General features: G+C 42.1%; 1 protein-coding gene across 2 annotated transcripts in view; it reads right to left on the bottom strand.

Annotated features, from left to right (window-relative positions):
- Positions 1-19,858, bottom strand: part of GLI3 (GLI family zinc finger 3) — a gene marked incomplete at its 5' end in the record, with an annotated part of 195,914 nt that overhangs the window by 80,287 nt on the left and 95,769 nt on the right. For both annotated transcript variants that reach the window (XM_082479513.1, XM_082479514.1), the window contains one exon: positions 13,413-13,518. In XM_082479513.1, coding sequence (XP_082335639.1) covers positions 13,413-13,518 — 106 coding nt within the window. The remainder of the gene's footprint in view (positions 1-13,412; positions 13,519-19,858) is intronic.

Here is a 19,858-nt window from a genome sequence, read left to right as displayed (position 1 = left end):
TGATTAGAAGAAAGTCAGACTACGTAGCCATGCAAAAAGAACTGCACTAAGCCACAAGCTTAAACACTAAAGAGCATTTCACCAGTGGCTTCAGAGCTATTAGATGTTTTCATATGAACAACATTTCTCACATCCGGGATTGCACGTTTTATCTTTATTCTTTCAAATCCTGAAATTGCTTGGATAAGAGGGTTTTATATATATATATTTATACACATTTCTAAGAGGAGCCTGAACTTTTAGGGGAAATTGAAGAGGCTTTGTGTCAAGTACAGCTAAATCCAGCCTTTCTATATCAAACTCCTGCTAGAAAATTACTGTGCAGATGATAAGGCTGAAAGATATAATAAAAAGTGACTCTACTCAATTTACACTGCAATATTGGTATGACTGAATATTTTTCATTCAGGTGACTGATAAAATCACTAAACTGTATTGCAGATAAATAAAGGAGGCTTCTGTCAAGAATAAACACCATTAATCATGAAGTCTCACCCTCTGAGTGGCTGTGCTATGCAACTGCACAAATGCACCATCTCAAGTGGCATGTGACCCAGTGCCTCCTTTCTTCCCCCGGGCTCCCTGGTGACACCGTCTTCTTAGGAAACTTTTATATTTTTTTACTGCCTTTACAACATTTGGAAGTCCTTTAATATCTTTTCCATTCGAGTTTACGCGCGATTGCAACTGAAATCTAACTTTCAGTGACGCTACGTTCAGCTAAAAATTGATCCCATGAGACAAATGAACCAGTGCAGACTGTGGCCGCGTTGCTGTAAATCCAGCGTTACAGCGAGAAGTCTGTATTTAAACTGGTGAGGATGAGATCTTTGTAATTGTAAAGCTGAAACAAGAAGGAACATTTTGTCAGCTCCCCCAAGCCCTCTTCCCCTTTCCCCCCAAAACCGCTTTTTCTTACTGGTTTCATTACTTAGACTCGTTATTTCCAAATAGGTACCAAGTCCCTTTTTGAACATACAAATACGAAATTTCTCAGCATCGCAAACCTACCTGAGCTGAATTGATGGGTTTCCTTTCAAAAAGCAACTTTCATGCTAAAACTGGACATGTGCTGAAAGAAACTGTTATCCAGCAAAAGCACAGTCATACAAAAAGAAACCCAGACAACTTAGGTAACCTTTTTGTAACCTGTTTTAGAGCAAGTGATGATTCAATAGTGGCCATGTTATTAAGCTGGAATGAAGCAGTGCCCTACACACTAATGAGGTTAAAAAATGTAGTTAGGTCTTCATGTTAAAGGCACTTAGCAAGCAGTTTGCTTGGCAAAGACCAACTGTGTGTTGGAGCAGAGGACTAATCACACAGGCAGGAATCAAATCGACTGGAAGAATTAGGAGACTTGCGGCCCCGAGGAATGTAATTCATGCAGAAAAGCAGTTGTCAGAGCGAGGCCAGGGAACTGTGTGGGAAGAAAGCAAAATAAACAGCTCAACAAAGAAAACAAAGACGCTCAAATAGTGGCTTTTCTAATGCTTGAGTACACTGAAACTTCAGTGGGTGCATATGACAAAAACCTCATCAAAGATGACCTCTATACAAGCAATACACAGGTGAATCGTGCACTGGGTCAAAAAAAGCTCAGAAGATGCAGAAAGTCTTTAAAAAAGAACCGTGAAGTTGTTAACGTACAACAGAGAAAGTGCACATACATATGTGTGCACACACGTATGCGTTGACTGAGAGAAGAAGAAAAACATCCAAATGGTCCAAAGCTAAGAAGAGAGTTGAAATGGTTTCTACTATTACTCCTGATTTCTCTCGCTATCATTCACAGATCAGAAGAGGATGCAGCCGGCATGCAAAGAGCACTCCCGCCTATGTGCAGCAATACTCTCAGTGGAAAAACAGCATTGCTAATTGGGATCCACTCCCGCAGTGTGAGGACCAGATTACTGCATCCACCAGGGGGATTACCTGACCAAAGAGAAGGGCTTGAGGCTGGTCCTCAATCTCCACAAAACTCATGCGGTATTCACGGAAAGTTTTTCTTGTGATGGGTTTGACCCACGACAGTAAAATCAAACTTTTAAACCAACTGATAAACGAATTTCACAAATAGCCAGTTCTCTCAAAAAGCAGTATTTTCAACTAATGGGTTATTACTCCCATAAATTAATGTTTTGAAATTTTTAGAGAATGAAGCTTTTATGGTACTTAAGTACCTCTCTCCTCGTTTCACTCTGTCACTGATGATTTTTCTAAGCCCTCCCTACCCCACACTGGAGAATGCCATGCTCCCTTTTGTCTCAGCAAATTTCAGCCTCTCTTCTTCCCTTAACTCCTTCCTCCCTCTGAGGCAGTGGTAAGGCAGGCATTCCTTCTCCAGGCAAAGTACCTGAAAAGCCTCACATATTACCTGAAATGAACACCCTCCTCAATGTCTGTTCTGTTCAAAACCAAAGCAAAACAAACCCCTCAGCTTTCTGTAAGTCACATCCACAATATTACAAAACTGCAAATTGGGAAAAGGGAGAAAGCTTTTCTTCAATTCTAATTTTATATGCTAAAAATAACTCTTTAAAACAAAAGCAAGTTGGCAATAACAAAAGACAAATTCAGTGACTGAACGTCTCTCCTACTGCACTTGCTACCAAAATTTGGTAGTGAAGGGAACATTTCACTAAAATTCTAACTTTAAAGGACTACAGTCCTGACAGAAACAGTGATGTGAAGGTTCAGTATTAATCATTTCTGTTGAGGTATGGCTGGATTTGCTTCACATCTCTGTACTAACATTAGCAGACAGCCCAAAATTGATATTCACAAGGATTAGTGACTACTACTGAACAGAGAGTCTCAGCTAGAATTTTTCACCCAGCACTACCACTTGCAGCAGGAAAAAAAAATTATGAAGATGAACAGAAATTCCTGTATAAATTTTTCTGTATATACATTTCTGTATAAAATACACAGATTATTTTCTGAAATGCCTCCTTCCCCCCACCCCAAGGCAAATCCATGATTTGGGGAAGAAAAGCCATTTTGAGAGTGCACCTCAGTGACAGGTCCAGGTGTACAGTATATGTGTATGCTGTACCCAGCACTGCAAGTCAAGGAGTGACTCTATGAAAACACAACTGCTTCCGAACTTCTCCCATCCTCCAAGCACCACCACAAATAGCAGGTAAGCCACGGATACACACCAATATCCATGCAGGCAGCAGGATTCACAGGTATATGAAGTATGACATATCAAAAGCGAATGCTGCTAAGTTAGGAGGGGGGAAGAAAGATATTCTGCTAACAGTCACTTCTCTTATTTTTTCTGCCAGTATTGAAGGTCCAGGTGTGGGATCTGGCTGGGGTGGAATCAAATCAGAGTGGGAAAACACTCAGTTCTCAAATTGGGCTAGGAAGTTTTGTCTCAGCCAGGCCAGCTTCTTTATTTGATCCTGCAGGCACTGAAAGCCACTGTGGTGCTACGTAATCTGCACTACAAGTCAGTTCTCATAAATGGTAACTATATAATGGCTGGAACACCACAGCCATCAGAAGAAACAAGAGATGAAGGCTTCACACTGCTGTTCTTGCTCTATTTGTGGGCAAAACTGGAGTTAAAAAAGCATTTCTTGGGCAAACCTGTAACTTCGAACAACCTCAAGAACCAGAAATGGGTTAGGAAACCACTTCTAATCTAACTGTAGGGGGAAATACGTGAAAAACAAGCACTAAGTGTAAAGCAAATGAATGTTCTGGCTGGAGATTTCTTAGAGAAGTAGTAAATTCGATTTTGAAGCTCTTGAAGTAAATGCACTATCTAAATGCTGAAAGCATTATTAGTTCCCTAAACAGAATAGGTAGCTAGGTGTGAAGATGAAAACCACAAAAGGGAACAAACCAGCTAACTTGGGACACACCTGCACCACCAGGACAACCTGCGCATTTGCTACCTCAGCACCTTTGCAATTCAATCTAATCACAGCATTAGAAACACAGTTCCCACAAAAGATGTCAGGATGGAAGCCTGACGTCCGAGGAACGAATACAGCAAACTAAGACAGAGGCAGCTACACAAGCTTTCTTGGTACTGTCTTGATGATGTACGCTGATAGTGATCTTCCAGGGTGAAGCAGGGAACACCTGATTGCCTCTGGTCATTCCGCTCCTGCCCTCCCCACCAAATCTGTCTACAATGTTGTTAAATGGGGCTATTTGCGTTGGTGGCCTCTATAAACTGGTCTAGACTATCAATCTTTCCTTCCACAGGCCAGCAGAAAAGGCATGATAAATCTAGGCTGAATTTCAACAGGAGATACAGGACTGAAAGATGTGTATCTTTAAAGAGATAGCCCCTTAAATCTGATATGTTTAGAAATTCTCCCTCATGCGAAATACTCCCTAATTTTCTGTTGATCCTTAACACCAATGGTCACAGCACCTCATAAATAATGCTTTCAGGAAGAAGAGAGGCCCTTTGGAAGCTTTGTATTCCCAGCTCATGGCCTTCAGGATGTTTTCCCCCTGTGTCTAACCTCTGTGGGGTCTCCAGAAAATTACCAACACCCCTATACAGGTAACTATAAATGCAAACATAATCTACTGTAGGATCAGACCTGTGCAGATTCAGTGCTGGAAGGGACCAAGCAATACATTCCTGCCTGGTCTTTAATAGCAACTTCATAGAGCCCAACCACAATATAAAGCTGCTTCTAAAATAATGTCCAAAGTCCTTCGTTGGTCACATACAGCACCCTAAAAGCAAAAATCAAACGGCATACCATTTTTCTTTAAATCATTTCCTCTATTAATCAATAACATCAGTCACAAATGCTGGCCTAGCCTACCCTGAGGCACACAGATAAAACACCCATTGAGCACATTCCTTTGGGCGGTATTAGGGTCTTGTCTTTTTTTTTTTTTTTTTCTGTCATGTAATAGAGAATATGCAAGGTGCAGCTCCTTAGTCTCCTGCATCTCAGAAGCACAGCTGACACCAGCTCAAGAGCCTGCTTTCTGGTACAAATATGGAAACAAATACAGACATATACATACACACGCACACACATACATATATAAATACATATAGCGGGTTGAGTAAGGGGTGACAAAAAGGGAAACAAGGTGTTATTTAACTCCTGCTTTTCCTTCCTTTGGGAAAAAAAAGTCTGTACTAAGTTCAATCCATGCTCCAAGATTATAGGATATGATGCCTTTGTTGGGGGAGGAGAAAGGTTGTGTGAGAGTATGATGAAGATGCTCTGTGCTCCTACACTGCAGAAGTACCCATTGCTCTCATTTCATCCAGTTTATACCTACTCTCACTTTAGGGACTTCCAATTCACAACACAGAAATCTCACCAGTACGCTTTAAAAAAAAAAAGAAAGCAAAAAAAGAGAAAGAAAGAAAGAAAGAAGGCTAAGACTGTAACATTTCAGTTCTCTTTGAAGCAAGATTTAACATGAGTGGAAGAATTGTACTGAAAAAAAAGGAGTCTGTCACAGTCCAGTACCTCACAGGCCACTGCAACAAGTTTGACAGCAGCCTCTATAGAGTTGGCTTGCTTCTGGTTCACTGCACGTGAATACCACAGTCAATATCTGCTCACTCGACTAATACTGCTGACTACAGCACAAAGAACACAGGAATTTTGTCCAAGAAACCACAGGCTCAGAGCCTCTGAATGTGCACTATATTTAGAGCTTGCATTCTTTGCAGCTGATAACAGAATGAGATAATAGAAATCTCAAGAAGCAGAACTCTAGCATTCCATGTATTTTTTGTTAAATGTTAAATTAAGGTAACGATCCACATGCTCTCAATGTTTTTGCTCATGAATATTTTTCCTACTTGTTTTGTTCATGTTTTGCCTCTAATTTTCCATCTTTCTCAGACTCTGTGTAGCTCCTTCTATTAGTTTTAACTGTAAAGATCTAGAATTACTCAGTCAATGATAAATGCAAGCAAAGATATTCACCATGTTATATAAAGAGGATGCATGCACGCGCACACACACACACAAATATGCACACTTGTACACACACCCACACACAGGGAGCGCCCCAAAAGCTTGAAGTCATGCCTAGTTATTCCTCAGTCTACAGAACAATGTTACATACAACACGGTGTCCCGAGGCATGACTTTGCTGGCCATTCATTTCGCTCCCATCATCTCTTAATTCATGCTGGTTTGAAAGCCCGCCTTTGGGAATCACTTCTCACTGGCAGCGGAGAATTTGTCTAAGCACCGTTAACTGCCCAGATGGGGTAAATCAGCTAAGTGGCAGCGCCGTCCAGCGCCGACACCTTACTGCTGATAAACCTAGAAACTGTTTCTCTGCAACAACATAAGCCAAACCTCTTTGAGAATCCCTTGAAGGGGCCTGGCCCCACCAGATGGACTTGTGCCACCCTGCCTCTCAGGTAGGGCTCAGGCAACCAATTCCCTTTAGACCAGCAGAGGAGTGTTCCTGAGGACCACCGAGGGCTTTCCCCTCTTTTTCCTCCCTCTGTGTCACCCTGGGATGTTGCGCTACGGGTTGTTGCTGCTACTGAGTGACCGTATCACGAGAGGTGGTCAGCCAGCAGCCCACCGGTGAAAGCGTGCCTTTCTCCTTAAGGCTGGGGGCTGCTGCCTTTCCAGCGCTTTTCTCAACATAAAAAAAAAAAATGAATGGAAAATTTGGGGGAAGTTCCTACCAAAGGATTTTTAACAAAACAAACCATTGCTTTTTCCTAGCTTTTCCTTCTACATTAAAAACCTCACCAAAATTTTCCTCTCATTTCAATTGCTGTAACTCCTCCAACCATCCCAAAATCAAGCTGGCTGTACGAGAAGAACAAAGAGCCTCTGTTAACGCAATATTTATCTGCTGCTATTGTTTCTCCTTTATAAATCTGTAGTTCCTTGGCATTACAATTAGCTACTCCAGAGAAAATGATTATGTCACAAAGTATTATCCGCCACAGAAACAGATGAATGATGTGAACCAAATGTAATCTGGTGCGCTTAGAGGCAATTCTGTTGACTTTCATGTAAATGTGCTGGCTAAAAACGGGAATGATTTTTAGCAGTGAATCCTTATTTGATCTAGAATTTATTTGCCAGCAGAAATGAACTTTTAAATAAGATACACTTCCTAGTAGGAAGAGAAAAAATCTGTAAGAAATATGAGTTGAATTGAGTGTGCAGAAACTTTTGGCTACAGCTTACCTAAACAAATCCACGTAACTAAACTTAAATAAAAAAGCTACATTCAAAATATTTACCTATTTTTGACCTACATTTTTACCTACTTTTTTTTTCCTTTCGAGTGTTTCAGAATCAAAAATGTAAGAGGATCAAATATCCCCTTTTTCTGCAATTTGATATATGCCACCAATAATATGCTTTCTAAACTCTTCTCAGTTTCAGACAGTTTTTAAAAACATGGTCTATTTCTGAAGCTATTCTGCAAGCACGTTTGCAAAGGAGAATTTACGATCTGCAAGTCTTAAGGTAAATATTACTAAACAAGTACCAACAGCTAAACAAAACACTGATTCACTATTTCAAATGATGCAAGACTATATACTGAGTGAGAAATCGCAGTTCTGGTCTAGACTCAGGCTTCCTCTTCCCCACTTTGTAAAAGGCCTGGCACTGAACGAAAACTATCTGCTGAAGCTTAGGTGCCCGCATCTGGCCCTGCTATTTCACTTCTGTGAATTACCATCGCTGTGCTGCTCTGTCACTAAGAAAAGAGGCACACGTGTTCCTTGCAGAACCTGCAACACACACATCCATGGCATATAACAAACTTTGAATAACCTTAACCAGTCACCAGACCATGCTGCTTCCTTCTCAGAGACTTGCTGTAAAAATCCTCCAGGCTATTAGCAGCTGCATATTCTCGATGCTTCGCTTCCCTTCCAAGGACAGGTTTCTTGGGCTGTTTCCCATTTAATGCAAGATTTCTCCCTGCTAACAGAAAATACTTTCATGGATGATTTTGGAAAGCTGTAACTACAGTCATCTCTTCACGTCCCAAGAGCTTCCCAGTCTTTCTTCTTCGATGGCTCCTGGCTAAACCCTAAAACCCGTTCCAAGTCTTAAAGTAATTAAAACCAATTCGAGGAGTGATGTTTTTCACACTGGGTGGGGCTCTCCTTCCCACTGTGAAAGGATCAACGAATGCTCTGACAAGCTGACAGACTCCTTGCCAAGTCTCCAGCTTAGAGGTACACTGAGGTAAAGCAGCAGGTAAAAGATGTAAGAGGTTTAAACACTAGGATTTTTAGACGAAATAGGAATGAAAATGCAAAGGAAAAATCAAAATGTCAGTGATGGGGCTGGGAAAACCTGAACATCCTATCAAACGTATGGCAAGCAGTTTCTCTCATATAATCAAGAATATTTTGCAGAGCCAGCACTTTAATCTTCTCGCACTTGGACATCCTCCATTGTACTGCGTGGTCCAAAATCAGAGGCTGATGAAAGCTGAGCATCTGGGCCTGACTTTCCTTTCCTTTTCACCCTTGTGTAACTGATGTCTGTATAAATTAGATATGAAATAACATATCTAAGAATCGGACTCTCTTTTTATCAACGTAAAGCTGACTGCAAGCAAAACACATGCTTTGCTTTAGTACTGATGCATTCACACAGTTCAAAATATCTGTTCAAGGCATTCGTGTTAGGCACATGCTCAATTATCTGCACGTGCATCATTTCAGGGCGTAAGAGTGCCAAACTCGGATGCCGCTAGCCTCAATCAGCAGTTAGAAAAAAAAAGGAGCTCAGAGGACCATTGATCCTAGGAAGCTACACGACAGCATCTTTACCTTGCAGCTTCCTCCTTGCGAGGGCAGCCTCCCCTGGCAGTAAGCGTATGGGTGACATCAGTGCACCTTGCCTCAGATTTAGCCGCTCACGCTCCCTTACTCACAGCTCCAGGGCTAAGATAAAATGGGATGGCAACAGAAAGAGAGAAGGAGACTACGTGGATGAATGTTTTGAAACATGCATGGTGTATCTTGCAGTACAACCAGCCCTGAAATTTTAACTTCCTACTAGCCTCCTACGACGTGTCCATTAACTGCTCTGAGACATACACAGGTCAGCACCCTGGAGCCTTCCTGATATTGCCACTTGGCAGTTGTCCCCTGTCCCACTTCTGCAGATGCATGCTACCTTGACAACCATGATAACGCTGCCTAGAAATACCAGGTGAGGTCACCTTCAAAGGCCGTCCAACCCAATTTTGAAATGAACCATATTGGGAGCAACTTATTAACGCAACTTGGTAAAGGTGTGGGAATGAATGAATGAATGACCAAGAATGGTAACTTCCTAAATCGCTGCGATTAAATCTGTCAGTAGAAGTTTGCCTCTGCCTTAGGAGCTATATTTTTTAATAAGTAAATAAAAACTCTCATCTCATAAATACAAAATCTCATCCTGGCTAGGTCAGATTTCAAAAGTAGTGGGACTATATTTACACTTGCACCATCGTAAAAATAGCCAAGACGCCCTTATTCTTTCTCTGCACAATGCTAACAACTCTGGTTCCAACAAAGCCAACATCAACAAAGACATCAGGTGACTGGAAGAGTTAGCTGACAGTAAACATTTATGATTTGATTCTTGAGGAATAAAAAAAAATAGCATGCTCAAAGTATTAATTTATGTCCAAATAAATACCCTCAGCAGCAGCATGATTTTGAACGACCGCACACAAACCAGAGAAGGCATCACACTATTGAATGGCCTAGAAAATGTCAAGGACCAAAACATTGTTTAGCTTCAGTTTCTCCTTTAGTACCTTACTTTAGAAATCAATTTTGAAAATTAAGAGCTAGACAAATACAGCAACAAAATAAAACAAAGCAAGAAGAGGGATTACTAAAGCCATGCTTCTTTTGATATGTTTTAATCATATGTTTAAAAGTAATTTAACTTGCTACTTCAATGGAAAGTAGCGAAACCAAATTACAGTTTACTGGAATACTTTTTAAAACTAAGATTCATGCCTTGAATTTGAAAAAAAAAAAAAAAGGAAAACAAAAGCTCCAGTTCCAATTACGCTGTTCATATATTGCTGCTAATGAACAACTTAAGTTTCATACATCTTCCCTGAAGTATAAACCGAAGACGTACTGTAGAAATTCCAGGATAACTACATAGTCCTAACAAACAGGTTTTGGTAACACAAAGTGACACATTTCAGTACATATTCATAAGGGTTGGGGGTTATTATTGGGCTGTAATTGCAGTTGTTCTAACACCTAATAAGCCATGGCTGGAAAAACAAAGGCAGGTTAATTTGTGATTTCCTCTACTCATTCAGAGGCAAATTAAGTGTCAAACAGCTAATACAGAACATATTTCATTTTATGAGATTTTAATTTAATTCTGCCCCATATCGTTGATGCCTTAATGTAGGGTGGTTTATCTAAGAAGAAGAGCAATTTATAAACCTCTTTCAATTGAAATCTTTAATGATAGGATACGATAGCATAATTACAGCAATGCCTGCTAGTCCTACTATACATAAGCATCTGTCAGCAATTCCGTCATAAACATAAACCATTATTTTAAGGGTTTATAACTCAGTTAAAAAAATTGACTACAGGCTGAAATTTGGGATACAACAGTTCTGCCCATCAGCAATTAAGCTACAAGAATTATACATATAAATACGTATACATCTTCAATGCTGCAAGTATGTAAGACCCCGGTGACACCTTAAAAAGTCCTCCTTTTTTCTTTTTCACTTGGGAATTGTTCAAATTTATGTGCACACACTGTAGGTATCACGCGCACAAGGCTCTCTCCACATTTCTTCACTTGCATTATACCTACACTAATTCCACTAAGGCTTGACAGGTTCTGGAATGCATTTCTATGAACTTGAATAACTGAAATGATGCCAATTTTCTGCCTTATAATTTATATTACACACACACACACACATCTGAGAGTATTACGAAGCTGAGGAGAAAACCACTCATACAATCAAGTCACTGATGAAGCTGTGGGTAAACATTTGTATCCTGACCGGTGTTCTTGCCATTTTCTCTCAGAATTCTCAAATAACTTCTCAGACCCAGTTCTTTTTTCTTCTTTTTTTTTTTTTTAAATGGATGTCAGGAAAGCTGTTCAAGTGATGTGTCCAAACAATCTCAAATCTAACATTCCTAAGTGAAACTCACACCAGGCTTTGTGAAACTTGCAAGAAAACTGCTGCATGTCTATCTCATACATACATTAAAACGTATTCCTGAAAACTGCAAAACCTTAACATCTAAAAAGAAGCTGTTGGGAGTCCGACAGATTATTATTTTTTAAGTTGCTTAATTGCGTATTTACATTTAATTTCACCAACCACAACGACTAAAAGGGTCCACTATAGCTCATCATTCCAATGGCGACACAAACCATATGAGCAGAAGAATCAATAGGAGCCAATGGAAAAAATAAATGGCTGGTATCAAGGAAATTTTGAGTTTAAAGCTTGGGCTGGTATCAGAGTGTATTTCCAAAGCAGCTGCCTGCAGTCATATCGCACCACGCGAAGATGTCCTCATGTCTAACAAGGCTCTGCAAGGGCCCAGCCGAATCACCGCTGCAGCGCGGGGTACGGCGGGGAGCAGGGGGGCAAAGCACATTTCCATAGAAGGGGTATTGATTTCAGCATCAGAGGGGACTACCGGCTGAACGGCAAATGAGGCACGAAGCAGGCATTTTCAACGTCTTTTGAGGCTCTTACAGAACTCCTGGCACTTTTAGCAGTGTAGTCTGCCAGTCCTGATTTCCCACTGTCAACCGAAGCTGGAAATGGCGGTCTGCCCACCCAAAAGCCCTGCCCGCGGGCATAGGGTGCCATGGTATAGGCTGGGTTCATGGAGCTCAGGCTCTGGAGAGGGCTCAGCGCAGCCAGGCAGGGTCCCACGTGGCAGGGGATCCAAAAGTCACCGCAAAGGCTCACAGGCGGTACCCAAGTTTTGGATGACTGCCCTCTGCTGATGCAGTTTAAAACACTTCCTGGGGCTCCCTAACTCATTTGCCTCGCACCGAAGACAAAGGCAAATTCCCCACTAGCTCCAGAAGGAGCAGGATCGTCAGTCCAGCTACCAAAAACATCCAGGCAGAGTATTCACTGCACTGCAAAGTCTAGGATGACCGTGTAATGACTCTGTCTGAGCCTGCCACCTTCAGCTTACAACAGTTTTTAGCAGCAAATTTAGGCGTGTATTTGAGTATATTTTATGATGTGGTTGCCTGTGGTGTAAATAGTGATGCATCGGAGGAACTCTGAAGAATAAATCATAAGTTTCTGTACTCTCTCCATCTATAAATACCCACTTTTCCTCTAATGCCCAAGAAGACTGCAACACAGATTTATTACTTACCTCCAGGCAAATTTGCTCTGAAATTACAATTCAGTAATAGAAGACTGACCCAAAAAAACTGTTAGTAAAATATTGTGTGTGTACTTGGGCATGTAGTTAGGATTGTTAATATCAATTAATTCTGCTCACAGAGGAGGACTTGTTTTAAAACAACTTCATTTTTCTTCTGCATATATGTAATTACACAGCTGTAACTAATAGCCATCGCAAAGCAATCTGCCATCTAAACAACCAGCATTATTCTTCAAAGTATTGCTTGTGCTTTTCTGCTTTTATTTTCTCAGTATGAGAGGGGATTAGTAGATATGATTAAATGTATATATCAAGCCTTTTAGTGAAGTACCAAGCCCTGCTTTTTGGCTTCATCTTTAATGGTATATAGCAGTTTGCTGGACACAACAACCGTTTTATTCTGCAATGCTGATATCCGTCTCCCCATATAGAATAAGATAATATTTATTTCTACAGGATTTCACCACTACCACCCTTTTCTAATGCATGTTATCAGTGGTATTCATTTCTTTTATCTTTGTGTAAACCATGTGCTCTATCACATTTGCCATTTTGTTTGGGTGACATTCCCATCAATCAACCGATTGCCTGTGCGTGCACACAACAGAAACTATGAAAATTTACCAAAAATTTCATTATGCTTCATAGCACTCACTGGGGGAAAAAAAAAAAAGCTTTGGCAGGAGAGGAAATTTTAGCTATGAAGAATCCCAAGCCTAATACAGACAAAATACTTGTTTTGTCTGGCTGTATTTCACAGGGTTCAGCACTTTTTAATTTAGTATTTATAGAACGACAGCACGCAGAATAAATGTCAGCAAAACACATAGGTAACACCTGCCAGCCACCTATTATAGCAGGAATTCCTCAGGCACCAGCCTGGGTTTTGCTTCACAAACAGATAACCTCGACGCTTTCCAAAAGCAAATCTCGCTCTCCGGCAAGACTGGCAAAGCGCTCCAGGTGCTCGGCTTTAAGCACTGCAAAGGTTCGTATACTTGCCCCTTCTTCCAGGCAGCTGAAGCGACGGGAAACACTGAATACTCACACATGCAGAGGAGGAATGGGAGATGGTTCGTAATGGTAGCGTCCCTCATGATGTCTCGCATCAATTGGTACAGGAGGGTGGAATGCTGGGAAGAGGTGAGGCGGATCTGAAAAAACAAGCGAGGTTCCTGGATCTGAGTATCTGCAACGACTCTTTAAAAACAACATTCATAAAGATGGAACAGATATTGAAAAGCACGTGTAACCAGTGCTATGACTTACAGGACGCATTCTCCTTCCCTGCTGTAGTCAGTCAGGTCTGCCTGAGAGGAGAGTTTGGCCCACAGTGTTTGCATGAATATGTATTTACTAATTTTAATATTCTCTTTTTATAGCTTAAATGGAAAGGGACGTAAAGAAGTCTTTAATAAATAATTATGTGCCCATATGTGAAGTGTCAGATCAAAAGGACCATCAAGCCTTTCATAAGCATTCCTGATTTATTTATTTTTTATTAAAACAAGAAAAAAAAAATCATCCCAGGACGAAAAGCCTAAGTAGAGAATACAATACAATAAAAAAAGTATATCCTCAGAGATGTACATATGATCCTGCAACGGAAAGCTAAGCAGCATGCTGAGAAATTACTATCTGGAGTAAATCAGACAACGGAGTTGAAAGAGAAATGCAATAGGGAAAGGCCATACTGGAGATGCTTAACTGCATCATACCGATGGCCAAATCCAGAGGAATACCGATGGCCAAATCCAGAGGAATGTGCCTGAGGACAGCGGGACTCATTTCACATACTGCTCTTAAAAAGGAAGGGTGCTTTCTTTGTCCCCACGGCTGGAGACCCAGGGATGCATGGCTGCAGTACGCTCCCCTGCCCCGTCTCCTCCAAGGCTTTTGCAGGACAGGGGGGTTTGCAGCTGCCAGGGCTCCTGTTCCCCGCTGTTTCCAGAGAGCCTCGGCGACGAGGCTGACAAAAGGGGGAATGCGCCCCCGCCGCCCCCACGGGCTCTGCACCGAGGGGCCAAGCGCAAGTGCCCCCCACAGCTCCTCACCGCTTCTGCAGCAGGATTGCCTCCCAGCTTTGGAGGACACAATGCACACAGACCACAGCTCTCCGCACCAGCACGCCGGTGCGATTTGTGTGCCTAAAGGAGGTTACTGCCGACCATGCTGCTCACTGTGCCTCCCAAACGCTCAAAATTCAGACGAGATGCTGAGCAACTCCAGCAGCCTGAAACAAACCGATCCTGCCCAATTAGTACCCGATTGCCACTTTAGATTAAGTCATGTGTTTATCCGACACCAAAAGCTGAGAAGTACAGACATTAGGTTATGTCACGGATTTACCAAAATGCTTCTAGAAAGAAAGAAAACTGTACATTATGCACTAGCAGTAAAACTAAGCCTATTTCGGTTTTGCCTGATGACTCTTGAAGGTATCTTCTCTTTGTATTTCCTGCCTTTCCTATTCAGCAAAATGTAATCCTCCTCTTATGTTATCTGTGAACAGTTCCCTCATGCCAACTAGAGATGGTTTATAAAAAAAAAGGATTTTTCCACTTGGTGTTTGTCAAAAGTTGGGTTGGTTAATTATTATGTTTTGAAGTGGAAGAAAGAACTAGAGGAACAAACCTCATGGCCCTGAGGGAGTAAACAGAGGGGACGAAGGGGAATTAGCGTAAATTCTGAGGAAATATTCCCAGTACTTCAGGAAAATTTGGAAACATCTGACATGGCCTGTCCAGTTTCATGGCTTGTTTTTGTGAAACATCACCAGCATGTGATCAGCCACAGCACATTTCTGCCATTTACTCACTCAGGCTTAGCCACTACTCGTGGTAGCTTTAATTGCAGTTCCGCTGCATCAACTGGATCTTGGCATGCAATCTGTTACAAGCTTCACTCCCCACGCTGAGCACTCCTGGGCTTCAGCAGGAGTAAAGGTGGGTCACAGATCACCAGGTACCCCCGTGAGCACACTGTCATCCTCTGAGTGGAGGATGCTTGCTGCCACCTCCTGAAACACATTCCTCACGAGCCACCAAGATGGAGAAGGGGAAAAGGGGCATCAGAATTGTGTTTTAGTGCATCTGCCTGCCTGCCCTGTTCCCTGCTTCACCAGTATTCACTACAGCAGCGTAAGCCGACGGGAGGAGTATGTCTGGCAGATGTCTGGCATTTTACCATAAAAACTCCGCCACCATTTTTTCAATGAAGAAGGAAGTCACTCATGCCCTCGCAGATGCGCAGGCAAGTTCTTCTCTGCCCTAAGCGTCTCTGAAAAGTGAGTCCGGAGAGCACCGGTGAGACCACAGAGATTTTGTCACCCTTACTTATGTCTGACAGGATGGGCTCCACCTGGCCAAGGCAAGTAATGCAACTCAGGACACTGACCCTCCCCACTGTCCCACCCTCACCCAGCCTGAGCACCTACCCATTAAAAGCAGTCCCCATATTTATGCAGAGGAACACCATTTAACCCTCCTAAATGCAATCATCTATCTTCCCCTATCCGGGAAATGGAAGATGAGTATTAAACGACACAAAAAGGGTATTCCCCTTTGTGGGGCCTATGTAGCGCAGAGCACCAACAAGTTGTATTTAACACATGCGATATAAATCTCCAAGAACACCTTTTATGAGTCCTCTCGCATTAAGCTCCTTTGTATATCCTGGTTGCATCTTGTTTGCAGTTTCCATCTGGGAAACAGCCGCACTCCATCACGGCACAGGGAGCTGTCTCCATCAGCCCTGCGCCGACCGGAGCAAAGCTGCATATCAAAACCCAACATAATTATCCATCTCACAGTTTATTATTTACACATGAGCAATACAGCTGGTGAACATCATAACTCAAATGTATGTGTAATAAGTTACTACACTGTAGCCATCTCCTGTTGCAACCCTTAAGAAAAACCACATGATGACTTTTCCAAAGTCAGGCTAAAACTGCTGAAGCAGAATAAAGTGCCACTAAACCTGGCTACCTACTATTTATCATATAATTTCCTGACTGATGGTTCCACAAACCAGCTGCTAAGTGCTGTGTACTCTACTGTCAGCAGACTAACATGCTAAATGGGAGACAGGGAGAATAATGTGCAGAACTAGTGGAGTCGATTTTACAGAGGGAATTCAAATTCTGCCTTGTTCGGGTCAGCCCTCAGTGTAGAGGTAGGCATTAAATTCTACGTGCTTGGGGGTCCAAAACCACTCCACTTTGAAGAGCACTGCATATTTGTATGGAAAGACTCCTAGATCAAGCAGAGACCTGCCAAAGCACCCATCATCCAGGGCTTCACTTGGAATTCACTTGAAACTCCATAAAAATGTGATCGGTTGACATGTATTTATATGGAAATACGTAGTAAGAAGTTTGCAAAGCAGTAACTCGGGCTCTAGCCAGTTTCACATTGCTTTTTTCACACGCCACACGGTAACTATTTCATTAAAGGCACCATCAGAATATTACAGGCACATTCTGCCACTGTTATTTATGCTGTAGCTGAGTAAAGAACGAGTGAGACTACTCACAGGCTAGACTTGAATCTGGACCTACCTGACTCATGGCTATTTGTTAGAGATGCTCTACCTATCTAGAAAACCAGGGGACAACTTATTGCAAAAGACAGGATACCTGCTCTGACTGTAATGACATTTTCACGTTTCCTGTTTCACATTTAAAGTGTGAGGAACAAAATTCTTACCCTTAGCAAAGAGGAGCTCCTCTCACCAAAACAAATCAACAAAATCTAACTTCCTATTCTGCTAGGGAAGTTATTTATTACCATTTGCTACTTCTTAAAAATTCTGGCTGAGATGCAAACTCTTACAGCGTATGCCAGGCAGTTTTCTTATCGACATCCAAAGGCAACCGTGAAATCCTGGACCGATCCTTCAATTACATCCTTGCAGAGACTCCCCGGCATAAGTGTACAGTACAGACAAGATGTGTCAAGACAGACAGATGCTGCCTGTGTATTTGGAGCCCTCAGCTCCAATTCAGCAGAAGTATCCGATTCTGTGCTTTAATGTCACTATTTTCAAGAACTTGTAAGGACATGCCAAGGCACTGGAAAGACACTTACATTCCTCACGCATTGCTGAATCTGGTAGCTGTTGCTTTTTCCTCAGTTCTCTGCTGCCTACTACTGTAAGCCTCCTTCTGACGCTCTCCTGTCTCCTGCATAGCTAACAGGGTCTCCTCAAAACAAAATGGGAGATACAACTGCCTGAAATGCTACAAACTTGTCAATTTTAGCACTGCGAGATTTTCTGGTAAATATGTCAATTTATGCTGACTTTTTCTTGTGTAAAACATGCATTTTTATTTCTTCTTCAAGAATCTTTCTTGCCTTCTTCAAGAAAGTGAATAGGATCATCTCTCTCAAATTACAATCACTCCCATACGGGAAAAAAGAAGAGACCTACACTTGTTCTCTGAAAGTCGGCAACCTAGGGCTCCGCTGGAGCATCAAGGCAAAGAAACGGGGAGAAAGGACAGCTATGGTCCTTGCTGCTGAACACCAAACCTGAACTGAAGGCTGATGAGACGTAGCAGGCAGCAGCAATTCACTGCAAGACTTGGTGGAAAGGTAGATGGTGCCAGCTGGCTCAAAGGTGCCACGCAACACCTTGAGACAACGGCAAAGAGGTCACGCTGCTCCAAAGCTCACTGAAGTGAAGGATAACTTTTCTGTAGACTCTGTAGTCTCTCAAATAAGCCTTACGCAGTTTGGGGATCACTGCGCTTGGAAAATTGGGCTGCGGTGGTAAGGCTAGTGAAACACTCTGCCCTCAGCTAACCGTTTTACTCAAGTACCTTGTGATTCCTGCCAAACCCTTGAGGAAGACGGCTGCTGAAATGACAGGCTGCATTTTTCAGCACGTCAAGAAAACATTTGCTACTGCAGAAAATGCCTGCATCGGCCTGAATGCACGCAGTGTGGCCCCGATGCCTGCACCTGTGTCGTGAGATCAGGGCCAAGTGAACACAGGACTCAAGCCCAACACAGGAAACCCTCATGATGTTTTAGCAGATTTGTCCACAAGGACGATCAACTCACCAAATTAAATGGCAGAACGGAGCCATTTGAAAAACTCTGTCTCAGATATAACCTCATCTGAGGTGAAATCTCCTTCCCGCTTAAATTCATTATGGTCTTGATGCTGAACTCAGTGGTACCAAGCTTTCACACCAGATGTAACAGAAACAGTTTCAGGCAAAATATAGCCTCCTCGCTAATGCCTTTTCAATACGCGGAACAGTTTTGAAGAGTTTGCCAGCAAATTTCTACACTTCCTTTGGTTCATAAGCTGATCACCAGATGGGAATTTTCTAATATTCAGGTTTGCAGAGTCCCTAAGGGCACCACTGTTTCTTCATATACATTTGCTTCAACTGATCTGAACTTAATGGTATTGGCAGGTTTTATGGCAAGAATTAGGTTCTTTTTTTGCCAAGCAAAGATCTTAAGTTGGATTTCTGTTTAATTACAGCTTGCGTTAGGGCTCAATAAGAGCACATGTTGTCTTTGGGGGTTTTTATAGTTCTGTTTCAAAAAGGGGTGAGTTACGTTCTCTACGTATGCTTATACAGAGGCTTTAATCAGGAAGAAAAATGACTGAGCCACAGCCACACGTTAATGCATGCACTTAACTTTGTGCACTTTGAAGAGTCTCCCCACAGTGACTGGGGTTGCTGCTTCAGCGTGGCTGGTTGCCATCTGAAGCACTCCTTATTTGCAGGCTGATCCACAGATGTGCTACAGCCAGTTATGTCAGGAGGCTTTTTTGTGTGTGAGTGTGTGTGTGTGTGTGTGTCGGTGTGTCACTGTCTTTGTGCATGCAAGTGCACGCTTCCAGTGTGGCAACCATCGTGTTGACATGGACACAACTACTCCCTGTCCAACTTCACAGCAAAGGAGACAAATAAATGGATAAAGCCAAGTAATGGACAGAGGGAGAGTGAGAAAAAGAATTTTTAATTGGTAAGTCCTCTCCATTGCAGTAACACGAAATGTTAATTGCGATAACATACAGTAGATACAACACTTTCAGAGAAAAACACAATTTTCAATCAGATCACATCCCTTCCATGTCTCTGTGTGTATTAATGATGACCACACTTCCCCTCCCCACCCTCTGCTTGTGCTTGCACAGCCTATATACTGATCTTAAAAATAAACCACAGCTCCAGCTCTGTGTCTCTTGTTATGGCTTAAAAATAATTTCTACCTTTGCAAAACTGAAAATGAAGACTTCTGGGCATCTTAGATCTCCACCATCCATTTTACCACTTTTTAGTTTGTAAACTTAAATACCTTGTGGGAACACGTTTTATTGTTTTTAGCAGTTCCACAACAACCATCATGCCAAACACATGAAGGAGGAGCAGTTATCGGTGTGCTGGAAGAAAAGTGGCTGGAAATGATTTCATCAGCTGGCACTGAGAGGTCTTTAATATGCCAAATTTGCTGCAGGTATTGGCTA

Source organism: Vanellus vanellus (assembly GCF_965231255.1).
Source record: "Vanellus vanellus genome assembly, chromosome: 2".
Lineage (NCBI taxonomy): Eukaryota > Metazoa > Chordata > Aves > Charadriiformes > Charadriidae > Vanellus > Vanellus vanellus.
This window is presented reverse-complemented; position numbering and strand designations above follow the sequence as displayed.